Source organism: Echiichthys vipera, assembly GCF_963691815.1.
Source record: "Echiichthys vipera genome assembly, chromosome: 10".
NCBI lineage: Eukaryota > Metazoa > Chordata > Actinopteri > Perciformes > Trachinidae > Echiichthys > Echiichthys vipera.
This window is the reverse complement of record NC_139835.1, coordinates 23,160,908-23,175,619: the sequence shown is the minus strand read 5'-3', so window position 1 is coordinate 23,175,619 and position 14,712 is coordinate 23,160,908. Positions and strand designations below refer to the sequence as shown.

The 14,712-nt window shown below is 41.5% G+C and overlaps 1 protein-coding gene across 1 annotated transcript; it reads right to left on the bottom strand.

The window, feature by feature from the left end:
- Positions 1–609: 609 nt before the first annotated feature.
- Positions 610–12,329, bottom strand: col8a1a (collagen, type VIII, alpha 1a). The gene is made up of 3 exons (XM_083922069.1): positions 12,257–12,329; positions 3,460–3,757; positions 610–3,162 (listed from the first exon to the last, which is right to left on the bottom strand). The coding sequence occupies exons 2-3, from the start codon at positions 3,746–3,748 to the stop codon at positions 1,235–1,237; spliced, it is 2,217 nt and encodes a 738-aa protein (XP_083778195.1). The 5' UTR covers positions 3,749–3,757; positions 12,257–12,329; the 3' UTR covers positions 610–1,234.
- Positions 12,330–14,712: the final 2,383 nt, after the last annotated feature.

Genomic DNA, 14,712 nt, shown 5'->3' with positions numbered 1-14,712 from the left:
TGTTTCATTTGACCTGTATAATGTTTAACAAGTGACACAGAGATGCTGTATAACGGTGACTTATTATATTGTAGGCTATATTAAAGTGTTTAATATATTATGGAGTGGTTTTCATAGTAAAAAATGGTGTGTTTGTTTGACCTTTACATTTTTGTACAAGAATGTTTTCTTTATTCCCATAAACCTTTATGCAAACATTAAAACAAAATTAATATTACATTCTTATTTTTAGAATCTCACTCATGGGAGCAATTGTCCATTAGCAACATGTACTGTGTGTGATTACTCAATGTTTTGTGCTTCTATAAGTGAGCACAGTAATTGTCCTTAATAGTTCACTACCAAAGCAAGCTGTCCCTTGTATATGTAAGACCTTCATACACCTGAAGTGAAAATCATTACTTTACCTACTGTAGGCTGCTCTCACACTGCTAATTGATTTTTTTTTTCATGGGAGTTTGAGAGAGCAATACAATGGAAATCAGAGTTTAACTTTTCCCCAAAACTCAGTCTTTTGCAGGGGACACAACCAGAAAAGTGTTTACCACCAAAACACCATGTACAAACAGTTGTAATGCAAACCTTTCAACGCATCATTCTCACAAGGTAATTTGACATGCTTTCCATTATCAATAGAGACACAAAAAAATGTATTTATAAAAATGTATGCATGCAAAAATATAAATTTCCTACCAAAATGAATATGCCTTCATGATTTTAACTGCACTTCACATTCTTCACCACATGGGGTAGCTGCCAGTTTTGAAGAGGTGCAGGAACAAAATTTGGCTTTGTGTCGCCAGAATTGTCCAGTTTGTTTTTTTATCTTCTCTTGCATACACTTCACATGTTCCCTTCATACGTTTGTACAAATTGCACTCTTATCGGTTTTGGCAGTCTTCTGTATGAAAATACAACTGCAGCCATCTCTGAGGTGTTCTTTGAGTGCATTTTTATACACTATTGTATGTATTCAAAGCTGTAAAAGAATATCTTTCCTAAGTATGCGACTATAAGGCTATACAGTAGAAAAGTAGCTGTATAGACCATTATACCTCTGATTTTTCCTCCTATCTCCTGAAAAGGTCCATTTTTTGTTGACTTTACATTCAAAATGTAAAGTTCAAAATACTGTTCAGTTGAAGGTGGTTTATGACGTGATGTTTTATATTATACAGAAATATGCTCCCACTTTGTTCTCACTGAAGGCTTTCTCTTCCTGCAGTTTGTGGTTTTACATCGGATATAGCAAATACCCAGAAAAGGAGGAGTGCACATACTGTCCAGCGTAAAGTCCCGAAGCCTGATCTGAGGGCAGCTGAATATAAACAGTGTCCCCAGGTTGTAGAGGTAGTACTGCACTGCCTGAGGCCTGATCTAGGAAACCCTTTGTGTATTCATCATATGTGTACATTACTGGCTCATTGTTTCTCATCAAAGCCACCCAAACATTAGCTCCTTTGCAATGAACGTGGTAGGCAAAGTAATAAATGCCAGCCATGTCACAGGTGAAGATTCCTGTCTCTGGGTTGTAGTTTTGGCGACCATTGTACAAGAGCTTGTCAAAGACGACTGGAGTGCCCACGGGAGGATAGGGAGTTGTTATTACAGCTGTGAATGCTGGCATTTCCAACCCACTGGCACCCATCACTTCTGCCCCATTACCTCCATACTTGCCCTTCTTACCATAACTACCAGCCTTAACACCATCTAATCCAGGGCCCATCTGAGAGAGCACTCCAGCCATGTCAGGAGACATACCTGGTAGGCCAGGTGGTCCAGGAAGGCCAGGCTGACCTGGTTGTCCAGGGGGTCCTGATGAACCTTCTTTTCCTGGGGGTCCTATGGGACCAGGAAGACCTGGGTTTCCCTCACCTACAATGCCTGGTGGACCAGGTAGGCCACTATCTCCTTTTGGCCCTGGAATACCAGGAGGCCCGATTGGTCCTGCTGTGCCATCCATTCCAGGGATTCCTTTAGGGCCTTGAGGTCCCACTTCACCAGGCAATCCACCTTGTCCTTTTGGCCCAGGAAGTCCTGAAGAACCAGGGGTACCAGGTAGACCTTTGTGCCCACCGTCTCCTTTGGCACCGATTGGTCCTGGTGGACCTCTTGGTCCTGGCTCTCCACGCTCTCCAGGCAGACCATCCTTACCAGGTACCCCAGTGGCACCAGGGTCACCCTGGGCTCCATTTAGCCCTTTAGGTCCTCCTTCTCCACAGTCTCCTTTAGGACCTGGTGCACCTAAACCTCCTGGGGTTCCTATAGGGCCTGGAGGACCTGTTGGACCATTTTGTCCAGGGGGTCCAAGCATACCAGGTAGTCCTCCATGGCCCTTATCTCCTTTTGGTCCTGGAAGTCCTGGTTGCCCACCCATACCTTTATCACCCTTTGGTCCCGGAAGTCCGGGTTTACCAAATCCAGGAAGTCCTGGCTTTCCTGGCAAACCTGGTGGTCCTGGATGACCTTTCGCACCTGGCATGCCTGGCTGTCCTGGCAGGCCATTTTGACCTGGCTTTCCTTGACCAGGTAGACCTGGTGGGCCAGGCTGTCCTCCTTCACCAGGTGGTCCAGCTGGTCCTAGCTCTCCAGGATGTCCTTTCCCTCCTGGTGGTCCTTGTGGCCCTGGTGCCCCATTCAACCCAGGTTTTCCAAAACCAGGCAGCCCTCTTGGGCCAGCAGGTCCTGGGGGCCCTGGGAGCCCTTTGTGACCAGGTTGTCCTGGCTGGCCCATCCCTTTATCTCCCTTGGGTCCCGGTAATCCTGGTAGTCCTGGCAGTCCTTTGTGACCTGGCTCTCCTCTGGGCCCTGGTTGGCCTGGTAGTCCCTGTACTCCTGGTTTACCTATTCCTGGTAGCCCCGGTGATCCTGGGGGACCCTGAGGCCCTGGCTGCCCAGCTGGCCCTTCTTCACCACGAGGGCCCATTTCTCCTTCTGGTCCAGCTTCACCATTTCCTCCTGGCTTGCCTGGCAGTCCTGGTAAACCTGGTTTTCCCACTCCAGGCCCTCCTGGTGGACCAGGAGGTCCAGGTCGCCCTGCAGGTCCGGGCTGTCCATTCCCTGGAGGCCCAGGAGGTCCTGCGGGTCCCTCTGGTCCAGGTGGCCCAGCTGGGCCTTGTTCTCCTTGTGGAATTCCCTCAGCACCACTAGGGATAGTCTGACCTGTGAGGATTGAGATAAGTATTCAACAGGAAATTATGACTTTGAAAATACATCGACATAATTTGGATTATCAAGTGAGCACACATACATGCACTAACAATCAACACCCATTTAGGTGTAAAGATACTTCGCATTAATATTTTTTATGGCACTTGAAGAACCAGTAACAAATAACATATTATATGCCAAGAAACGTTGTGCCCTTGATGTTAAGGTATGTGCCACGTCTTCAAGGTGTTAATGCATGTTCTTAGAAGATTATTGTTTACTGTTTGTTGAAAATGTCAGCTAACTCACCTTTGTCTTGGCCACCATTATAGCCTCCCCCTTTACGAGCATTTTCTTTGCCCTTGTGCATCGGCATCTGGGGTAGCTCCTTTCTGTAATGGGGATACTGCATATAAGGCACCTCTTTGCCAAGGTACTGTTGTTGGGGAAAGCCTTCTTTGCCCATGTGTTGGAGGTGCTGCATCGGTTGGTATGGCTGAGGGTGTTGCTTGTGTCCATAGTATGCCCCAGCACTCACATAAGTAAGTACTGCAATCTGCAGCAGTGTCAGTAAGAAGGGGACAGGGAGGGGAGGCATGGCCAAGGCCTGTATAGAAGGTAGAGAAGAAAAGATAAATTAGGGATATATTTTTAAATCCTATACATTAGAAAGTAGATCAAACATTGGTTTTAGTAGTAGTTTAGAATTCTTGAAATATCATGAACCTTCAGTGTATGAGACGAGTGGATAACCCCATTTGCAAATTGCAGGCAGTGGGAGGCTATGATCTGTCTCCCTCTGCTGGATATATTTCAATTTTGGACTAGAATATTAATGCTATTATTCTAAAAAAAAACAAAAAACAGCATAAATACCATTGCCTACTAGAAACTATTGAACAATTTCCATGATTAAATTACATTTGTTTATCAGGCAATATTTTCTTCAATACTTTCAAAATAATAATGATAATAATAATGAAATTTTAACAGAAACAAACAAAATTTGGCAACGTTTCAATATCAGAACTGGCAGGGCTCAAGCTGTTTCAATCTTTTTTTAGAGGGGGGACTTATTTTCTACTTTTAAAGTTTGGTGATTTTACTGCTGAATGATTGGAAAAGATTGTGCTTGAGAACTGTAAGTTTGTATTTGTGTTAATATCATCTTTGGCTGGACTTAAACTTAAATGTGTTTGTTAAGCTGTTAAATGACATTCAAAGCTGGCATTAAAGATACATGAGACAAAATCCAATGTGTTACTCACAGGCTAAGGGGGGATAAACTGCACTTACTATAACTCTCCACAAGAGAGAGCCACACCAAATTCACACAAAATATTCTTTCAGTTCCCCTGATGTCCATATGTTGCCTGGAAACTTCCCTTTTAATAAAATATATGTCATTAATATAAGTAGAAACAAATGTGATTCTATTGAGGCAACTGAATAAAGATGCTTAAATACCAGTGCCATGATTAATCAGTCTCACTCTCTGAGATCTGTGGTGACATTACAATGAGAACATATGTATGAACATGCATTCATTGCCTCATTCTCTCTCTTGTGTAGTATTTATGCCACTTTTGAATCTAAAAACAATAATTCAAAAAATCTCAAAAACAATCAGGTGAGAAGATGATACAGGAAGGTGTACAGTTGATTTTTCTTAGATATCTAAAGCCACCTGCAGGTGCCTGTCAGCGGTACAAGAGACAAACAAGATTTACCCTTAGGTTAAGGAAGAATTAATTTGAAAGTCCCTGTGTGCAATTTTTGGAGTTGCACTACAGTTGTGCAGTTCAGACCGTATATTCATGTCTGACATCCATTATTTAACCTCTAGGTTTTCTGCTTCAGATGGTCAGTAATGGAGCAAGGCAAAGGGCAAATTTTCTCATGCGCCACACCCCATGAAAACCTCAGTATTAGCTGCTTCTCTGAGTGTCTTGTTTAATTCAGTAATTGTCATTTCCATCCCAGCTTCGGTCTACTTCATCTGTGTTTTTTTCTATATCACATCCTAAGCCACATCCTTAGTGTCCACGCCATCACTGGCTCTTTGGATCTTTTCTGCCCTCTGACCTTTTCTCAGACGACTGGTGATTTTGACATGCCCATGCCACTGTCTCCCCTGATGAGAGCTGGCCTTTGAAAGAAACCCATCTTGGTTCCACGCCGACAGAAGCCAGACATGCCAAAGAGTCCGGAGGAATGCTGCTAAGTTTTTTCCCAACAAGAACTGGGACCTATTTTTGTCTACTGGGTGGAAGCTGTGGTCAGTTCCCAGTATTCTATCAACAATACGAGGTCTATGAGATAATACACAGAAAGGAAGGAAATGGATGAAAATAAAGTTGATTTCTGGATGAAAGGTGTGACATATATTTTTGTCTTGCACAAGACGTTTTTGGCTGGATGTGCACACACTTGGTCCCCCCTCTGTAAGACAACTTGAGCATCTAACCTTTTTTACTTGAGGGAAAACACTTAGTACTAATAACGATAGAGAGATAATAGAAGTATACTGAGTCTGAAGAGAGAAAGAGAAAGGTAAGAGTGTATACTGATTTCTTCAGGGAGATCTATAAGATTGGAGCACATTTGAAGCGTTTGGGAAAGATTGAGGATGTTTCTGGGATTTAAAACACAATAATAAGCAAATAAATGACGGTTAATATCTAATCTCTGACCATTAAAACATTAGAAGTGATTTCACTGCTAGTGCTTGACAGAGGTTGAAACTTACTTGTACGTACTGTATGATAAAGGGTACATCTCTAAGTGCCGCGGGCTGGTTGTTGGGGTTAGAAGGAAGAGCATGATTTTGGGACGTTTGTTAGGTTCAAATATTCAGACACACTTTTGCCAACAAGTACTCAGCGTCAAGAAATCCCTCAAAAGCGTTTCAAGAGCATAAAAGGTCATGTGCAGAGGGTGCAAACTTTGACCTGCTATCTGATGACATGCCAGCAAGCAGCTCTTCTCTACTTTCCACAACATAACAGAGAAGCTTCAAGCCCGAACATACAGCTGAATGTTATATATCCATTCCCTTGATAAAATGATGACATTAATATAAAAATATAAATCCTTAAACATTATAAAAATTATTTAACTATGAACTTATTACCCAATGATGGTACAGAGGAAAGGCCTGAAATAAATGGACCTTTGACACATTTTCATAAAAGATCACCTTGCAAATACCTATAAGTATAAATATGTTTTTTTTTCTTTACCTAACTCATGAGAAAACAGGGTCAGGGGTATCTGATGCATTTACATATATAAAGGTTTAAGAAAATAAATAGGACAGTTTTACTACCTCTTTGGAACGTCCCAGCTGTGTGTGTGTGTGTGTGTGTGTGTGTGTGTGTGTGTGTGTGTGTGTGTGTGTGTGTGTGTGTGTGTGTGTGTGTGTGTGTGTGTGTGTGTGTTTTAAGGGTTGGAAATATTCTGACAAAACCTGTGACCACAGATCAGAGGGACCCGTACAACGAGGGTCTGTTCAGTGTCTCATAGCAACACCATGACGTTGTCATGGCACCCATAGAGTGATGGAAACACCTCCTGTCTTTACCTGCTGTGCTTCCCTCCACCATATTATTCTACATAGGTGTTGCCTCCAGAGTGACTTGTTCACAGAGTAGGGCCACTTTCAGACATCTGACACAAACTTAAGCAGCAAGTTTCCATGTTATAACACAGTGACTATAAAGAAGTCTATTATACCAATTAGCAATACTTTAAAACCCTAGTGTCATCTCTACAGATGTCAGACATGAAGTCACATGTGCCGCAGCCGTGAGAAGTCATGTTGGCGTGAGTAGCGTGTTGTGCGCCGTTTCTCTCATTTGTGAAATTTGAAGTTTAATTTTTCACACGTCAGTGTAAAACAATCTGCCTCCCTCACGGTTAACTCTGACAAGCAGTCATGTGTAACAACGACTCCACAGGAACAGCCGCCTTGTTCTACATTTTCAGATGTTACGTGTCATTCAGTTCACACACTCTCCCTACTGGTTTCTTTATGAGGCAGGAAAAGACACACATGCACACATAGCGGAATAAATTGTATACAAAAAAAAAAAAAAAAATGCAATGGACACATAGTTGTGCAATTATGGATCACAACTGGGGTCATTTAAAAACAACAACAATAGTGATCAGGCATGTACAGTATGTATGAGTGTTCCAGTGGGGTTAAAGGTTGAATATGAAGAATGAGCAGAACACCGCCATCTAGTGTCTCAAGATCATAGTCGAAAACAATAAAAAATAATTACAGCAGTGGGGTTGACAGGTTTATTGCAACAAGTAAACGCCAATACTTAAAAAAGTACTGCAGAAGAGTTTGACTGACAGTTATCGTTAGCAATTACTGCTAAGTAAACATGAAAGTTAGTTTACTGATCAAGGAGAGACGTAGCCATTTCAGCACACATGTTAATGCTGTTGAACTCCTTTATCTCAGTCCATCGAATGAATGCTTGGCCTATATTGACTCTGGTTTTTGCCCGTCTCCGGTCACTCAGCTGCTGGGACAAATAACAAAGCAACTGCAGGATTGGCAAACACCATTTCACCCAGTGCCAGCCTACAGTAGCTGCACCAAACAACAGACAACCCTGGCAACCCGCAATGCCTGCCGCTATTGGCTGGTACAATGTAAACAGAACATGACAGAAACTCATTGTCAAACCTGTCAAAAAAATTAAAATACATTTTCACATTAAATTATTTTTACTTATTGAAAATCAATACTTTCATTCTGTACCCCTCAAAACGACCCGCGGGTGTATTATTATTATTTTTTATATAGCTTTTAATAAAGATTCTACATATTCAACCTTTAATGGTACTTTTTTATTACACTATATGAGTCTACAGTCATGCTAACATCTTTGAGGCAGTGGCACTTTGAGCTAAACTCAGTATGCTAACATCCTCAAAATGACAATGCTACTGTAAGATGCTGTTACTAAGCAGGTATAATGTTCACCATCCTAGTTTAGCATGTTATTGCGCTGACATCTGCTGATTAGCACTAAACACAAAGTACAGCTGAGGCTGACGGGAATGCCATTAGTTTTGCTGATATTTAGTTATAAGTCAAAGTATGGGACAAATCAACATTTAGACCTGATGATGGCGCCAGAGGAAAAGTCAGAGGATCACCACAGCCCTATTCCTCTTAGTGGGGAACATGGATGTCAATACAAACTTTCATGGAAATCTATCCAAGAGTGAATGAGATATATCATCCCAACCGTGCTGCTGGTGTGGCTACATTTTACTTAAACAATTATCACAAATACATTATTAAAAAGTCAGCATATTTATATTTGCCACAGACATCACCTATAGTGAGTTGTGTCACTCAAATATAAGCTGACACATTAACCATTAGACAACAGCTCAGGGAGACAGAGAGGTATATATACCTGCGGTCAAAAACACTAATTTTTCAACATCTGCTGCCAAAATCATGTGCGGCTGGTCATACACCACTGAGCTCTCAGCATGCCCTGCCTGGCCCAGACAGTCTCAAAAATAAGCAAACCTCAAAGTAGTCTACGTTGTGTGTAACATGTGTGTGCCTCTGTTTCTCCAACTACTTCCAGATGTCCTTCTTTTTTGACATTTTACATAAACAAAACTGTAAATTGACCATCAGGTGTGCGACTTGAGAGCACTCATGGGCATCATGTGCCTGTAGGATTTTTGCGGAGTCAACCTTTATCCGGAGGAAGCTGAGGTGTCAGCCACCACAAGCTGCGATCTCCAGAATCTTAATAAAAATACAGCAGCTATGAAACCCTGTGAACTAATGCGTAAAGAAAGAATAAGGCTATCGAAACTACTGCATGTGTAAAGGCAGCTCAGCTTCCTCAGTACTTTACCATCACATGCTTGGAGGGAATATTAAAAACATATTTTATATTACCTCAAACATGACGGCAGAATGTATTTCTTGTATTTCAAAATTTCAAACTTGAAATCTTTTGAAAACTGTAAGAGTATATAGAAAGTTGGTGCAAGGTTAAATGCTTTGGAATAACTTAGCTTTTGTTTATCATACAATGTTTTTTCATCGCGTCAGTTCTCTCGCTAAACATATAATGAGAAATCCATATCTGTATAATGTGGAGGTATAACTCAAAACACACAGCAGGTCAGTACGACATCGAGCTCTGAACTGTAGCTTTTCAGAAACTGTGACTTTAAACAAATTGACTTCTGTACGGTTGTGTAGAAAGTGCGGCTACAGTGCTATTACAGTCATAATAGCACCGGCTGCAATGACTGTGCAGAAACAAAGAAAGTGCAGGTGTAGAAGATTTGGAAACACTGACCAACAAGAGTAGACAGAGCATTTCATACAGTGGGTGGATACAGTTATATTCAGATAGACAAAATGAGAAAAAAAAAATTCTTTGTTTGTTTTTTTACATTAAAGCATGTATACATTTCAGTTATGAACCTGAAAATGAGCCTAATATGGGCCCTTTAATCTATATCAGAAGGACTGATAATATATTGTTGTTTTTTAGGGGGAAAGGGAAGACGGCATGCAATTTTAACAGTCTGTTAAAGTAAAATAGTGACAATGAAGCCCAGCATTATGTAAATAATGTTAAAGTTATATGTTGTAAGTTGGTGTAATTTGCATTGCACACGTCAACACCCAACAATGTTGGACAGGAACAAGAGAAGAGATACATCAAATGATTAAGAGCAGCTGCTGGCTGATTCCTCACTCCTGGAAGCACACCTGTCTCTGGTGTCCTGGATATCTTTTGCTCATGCACACAACTATGCACTTATACACACTCAGAGCTGACAGAGCTCAGCTGATGGGACAGGATGGCCAAGATTCTTCCTCAAAAGCACTTTTTTAATCTCTCCTCTCATGCATTAGACTGAGATGGAAATAGCAGTGTCTTCTATCCTCATGTCTCCAGACACATCTGTGTATTCTCTCTCCACTGACAGATACAGACACCTCTCTTCTCACCGTCTCTCTTTCTTCCTGTGTGTCTGTGTGAACAGAGCTGTGTCTGTTCTCCACTGTCTTCATCCTCTGCCTCATTTCTGTCTGCTTGCCCTCACTGGCCTTTTTCTCTTGTTCAGTGATCTTTGCAGATTGAGGTGGAGGACTGTGTCACTTTAAACCGCACTGCTAAAAGAGCAGGAAAAGGCACTGCAGAACAGCCAAGTGGTGATGAGATGTGAGTGATCAGACAGTAATGTTCACATGATCTGGGCAAAGATTTAAAAATATATACGCACACATGTGCATGTACTTACGTTGCTTGTGTTTTATGTTTGCATATGTAGTAAGGAAGCATTACAGAAGGATAACGCATCTAAACTATTCATTTATTCAGCCAAATTGGTTCTTTGAGTTCCTCCTTCTGCAGCCTGACCAAAAGCTAGTGTTTAAATCCCACTCAACATGTTTGGCAAACCACTCCGCTTTCCTCACTGCACCGCAAACCATTTACAAATTTATACTTAAGCCAGCAATACCCTTACACTCAGTCTTAAGTGCACCGACGTTGTGGTTTCTCACAGAAAGGGGAAAAACATTTGCAGCTCCTCGGCTCCCTAAATGCAGCTTTTATCACAAAGCACACCTCGTAAAATTAACACCTCTTCAAGTCACGCTGCAAACGAACTCGTTCAAACAAACCTCGTACACAAACCAGAGGAATACAGCTACTCCACACACACACTGCCACAGCTGTGCAGCTAAATGAGCAAACTTCTGTCCCTCTCCTCTACCCTACCATTATTCTCGCTTTTCTTTGGGTCCTTTTGTCCAGTGCATTCCTGAAGTTTGCAGAATAATGTATACAGGAGGGTGCAAAGTTGTATGCGCACACAGACAAATACAAGTATACACTCTATTTGAGAGGTTGCTTTTTGTGCACGGGACCAGCTATATTTAAAGGTCATGTCTTCATACACTTTCCCTGTAGTAACACTACAGTCACTACAGGGGCCATACACTGGTTTTATATTCTAATTTTAGGCAATGATGAAAGTTAAAAAGTTCTATTTGCACTTAATTTGATGTGTGTTTTACTTTAGGTCCCTGAACATCATGCACATAGATCCTATCAGCAAAGACAAAACTACAGATTAACAATCAAACAAGAGGAGACCGGCAGATCTGTGTTGATGCAACATGTCCTTCAGATCAGCAAGAGGAATTCTGACGAGATTTCATCCTTTAGCAGGTGAATCGTTTAATAGTGAATGACAAGGCACCAAACAGATGAGTGATGTCAGAGAATTAGAGAGCAAAACAGGCCAAAGAGACAAAGCCTCTCAGAGGCAAAGATGGTGTTTGCTCTGCAGTCTCTTCTCACCAAACTGCTGCACTTACCCCCATCACATACATCTGACAGTTTGGCTTCAGCTTTCTACACACACAAAACATTTATCTCACAGATGGATACCCAGCCCATTCTTCAGCTTTTTGGAGCCCTGGAGAATGCCGACTAAGGATTCAGCAGCCTGGGAAACAACACTCCAGCTCATCTTATGCTCTGTCTGCTTCTCTGCAGTAGGATGATGTGCAGGAATGATGTTAACTTCATAGCTAAAGGTCATATTTATGAGGATTTTCAGAACCCCCAGCAGCCCGATCACTGAACTTTAATTTTTGCATATATTTTGCATATCATTTTGTAATAGATGATTCTGGACTAAGAATAGGAATAATAAACATTTGTGAGTATATATCTGCTGTGCTATATTTAATATTTATCATGGTATATTTAAAAGAGTTGTTCTGCTTGAAGCTTAATTGAAGTTGGACATCACAATTTAAAAGAGGGTGGAAATAAGAAACCATTCACTCAGTAAAATATTTTCACCACGCATTCCTGACAAACACTGAAAGCAAACTTAGTTAACTTATTATGCATTGGATGCATAGTGAAACAACACTCACAGAATGCACAAACACAAGGCAATAAAACCACTTCCTTGCAGATTCACTAGAAAATAAGTATAGATCCCACAAATACTGTAAACTGCTAATAGAAATCAAATGAAACTCAGGTTATAGTGAGAATAGGACAGGGCTTACCTTTGTGAGCGGCCGTTTATGGGGAAATAATCACTGCCGTCAGACCAACAGACAGAATAGCAGGAAGACAGACAACCACACACAGGGAACCCTGGGATATGTGCTCATAACAGTCGCACACCTTGTGGACACAGCTTATATCTGCTGGAGGGTGGAGCCATTTGGGTGGGTGGGAGAGAGAAAGGGGGGAAGGGAGGGAAAGATGGAGGGATGGAGACATGATTGAGGGTAGCCTAAATATAACCTCCCAAAAACCTATGGCATAGTTTATAGTGGCAAAACATACTCACATCTCCCTGCTGAGCGCCCACAGTGAATGACAATGATAAAGAGGAATGTTTCCATCATTAATGTTGTGCTCTACGGGCCACTGTATGCCGTAAAATGTAATTCATTATTCGTGTGTATGAGCCCAGACACACTGGAGCGGGTTGTTAAAGATCACCTGTCCTGGCACACACCTGGGAAACAACTGTTATACAGCCAAGGATGCACATGCACACATGCGCACACACACACGCACACTACATTAACGGCACACACGTATGTATGTATGTATATAGGTATGTAATGTATGTATGTTTGTTTGTATGTAATGTATGTATGTTCAGAGGTAATGGCACTCAGGGCATTTCATACTGTACTTCGCCCCAGGCTAAGGCTACCTCAGCGCTACTACAAATTCATTTTAAAAAAGCATTTTAAAACAAAAAACGTCACCCTCCTCATGTGCATTTATTATGGATTTGGAAACTTATCTCTGTCCATAAACGTACACTGGGGTGGTAAGGTTAGAAATGGCTGTAATTCCTTATCCATGTTTTTTTAGTTCTTAAAAAAAGAAAGATTTCTTGGCAGCTTTCCAAGCCTGTTATTATGTAGGACAGACAGGAAATGGTGTGAGAGAAAGAGGGGTAGACATGCAAAGGGCCGCAGGTAGGAGTTGAACACACGGCCGCTGCACCTTCAGCCTCTTTACATGGGGTGAATGCTCTAACCACTGTTCCCCCGGCCACCTCTCCTCAGCCATGTTTAATTAACCACCAGTAGTCAAGGCTGATGTCATTTGTTTTCTTCCGGAAAAGAGTCATGTGATAGGGGCGTGACTGATCCAGAATGGACATAATAAGACCCAATCAGGAAGTGAAAATGGGTGTTTGCGTCATCGTTTCCAAAGGTTCTTAAAATGGGGCCTTTTACTCCCTTACATTAAGTTACATGATTGTATTTTCCTGAGTGTCGATATAGGATTAAGTCGGCCTATTCACAATATATAAAACAAATCAAATATAATGTTTTGCTTTAAATTTAAAATTGGTTGTGGAACTAAAGAAATATGATGATTTTCTGTAGTTAGTTAGACATGTTAACAGGATAGTATAGTGTAATAAAAATGGGTGCAAATTTGAACAAGTGTATTCTGATCAGTAATAGGACTTATGAGTAAACTTTGAATGTGGAACTGTAACAACAAAAAACATTTTTTCCATTTAGTATTTTAAAAACGCCTTCCATCATTGTACAAGTACACTGAAACACAGAAGTCTATTTCTTTGGTTGCAGTTATATGATCTTTTATCAGTGTAAGTTGAACATTTGCATTTGTCTAGAGTGAGAGGGGAAAATAACATCCTTGCATTTAAACCTGCATAGCAACAGTGTGAAAGATTTAGTCAGCATGGAACTTGGTGAAAGGGGTCTGATGAGCACTCAGAAGAAGTGAATTCAGTCACGCACTACACATTTTTCTCAGAGGGTCTTTGTTGGTCTGTGACGGCAGACTGTTTCCAGGGCAGGTTTGACACCTGTCTACAACAACCAAGTAACTCTGACGTGTCCAACCGCTAACTGTTATACAGCACGACCCTGTGTACTGCACCTCAGCTATGAATGTGGGTTTTCTCTTTTCCGTTGATTTTAGATACAGAACAGAGGCCAGCAGTGTGTCCAAGCTGAGGGTGGCTTCATGAGTGTGTGTGTGTGTGTATGTGTGTGTGTGTGTGTGTGTGTGTGTGTGTGTGTGTGTGTGTGTGTGTGTGTGTGTGTGTGTGTGTGTGTGTGTGTGTGAGGGATATTGGGTGTATGCGGTTCCAAGGTGACACAATGGTGTAAAAGGGTGGATGTCCTGTTGCATCTCCAACAGCCAAGTGTCAGCTTAGTCAGCGCTCTCAGCGTGAGTGTCAGTCTTTTGTGATGATGTGATGATGTTGTCACTGGCCCCAAAATTTTTGTTTCTATGTCGAGTGTGTGTAACACAGTAAGAAACATTAGTAATTGTGTTGTACTGTCTCAGTTCTATTACATGTTTATTAAAAAGCCATCTTCACTGTTATCTTCATTGCTATGGTGTTTGTTTATACTGTAACTCACAACCTTGAAATCAAATACTGTAATTTGGTTTTCATCTCTTGGGAGCATAGCTTGTAATTGTTCACCACCCGCCCACTCAAACACAG

Bases quoted from the DNA above. Each gene is read 5' to 3' on its own strand.
- col8a1a (XM_083922069.1), bottom strand. From the start codon at position 3,748: ATGCCTCCCCTCCCTGTCCCCTTCTTACTGACACTGCTGCAGATTGCA. The intron at 3,163-3,459 runs GTGAGTTAGCTG...CAATCCTCACAG, and splicing joins TAATGGTGGCCAAGACAAAG to GTCAGACTATCCCTAGTGGT.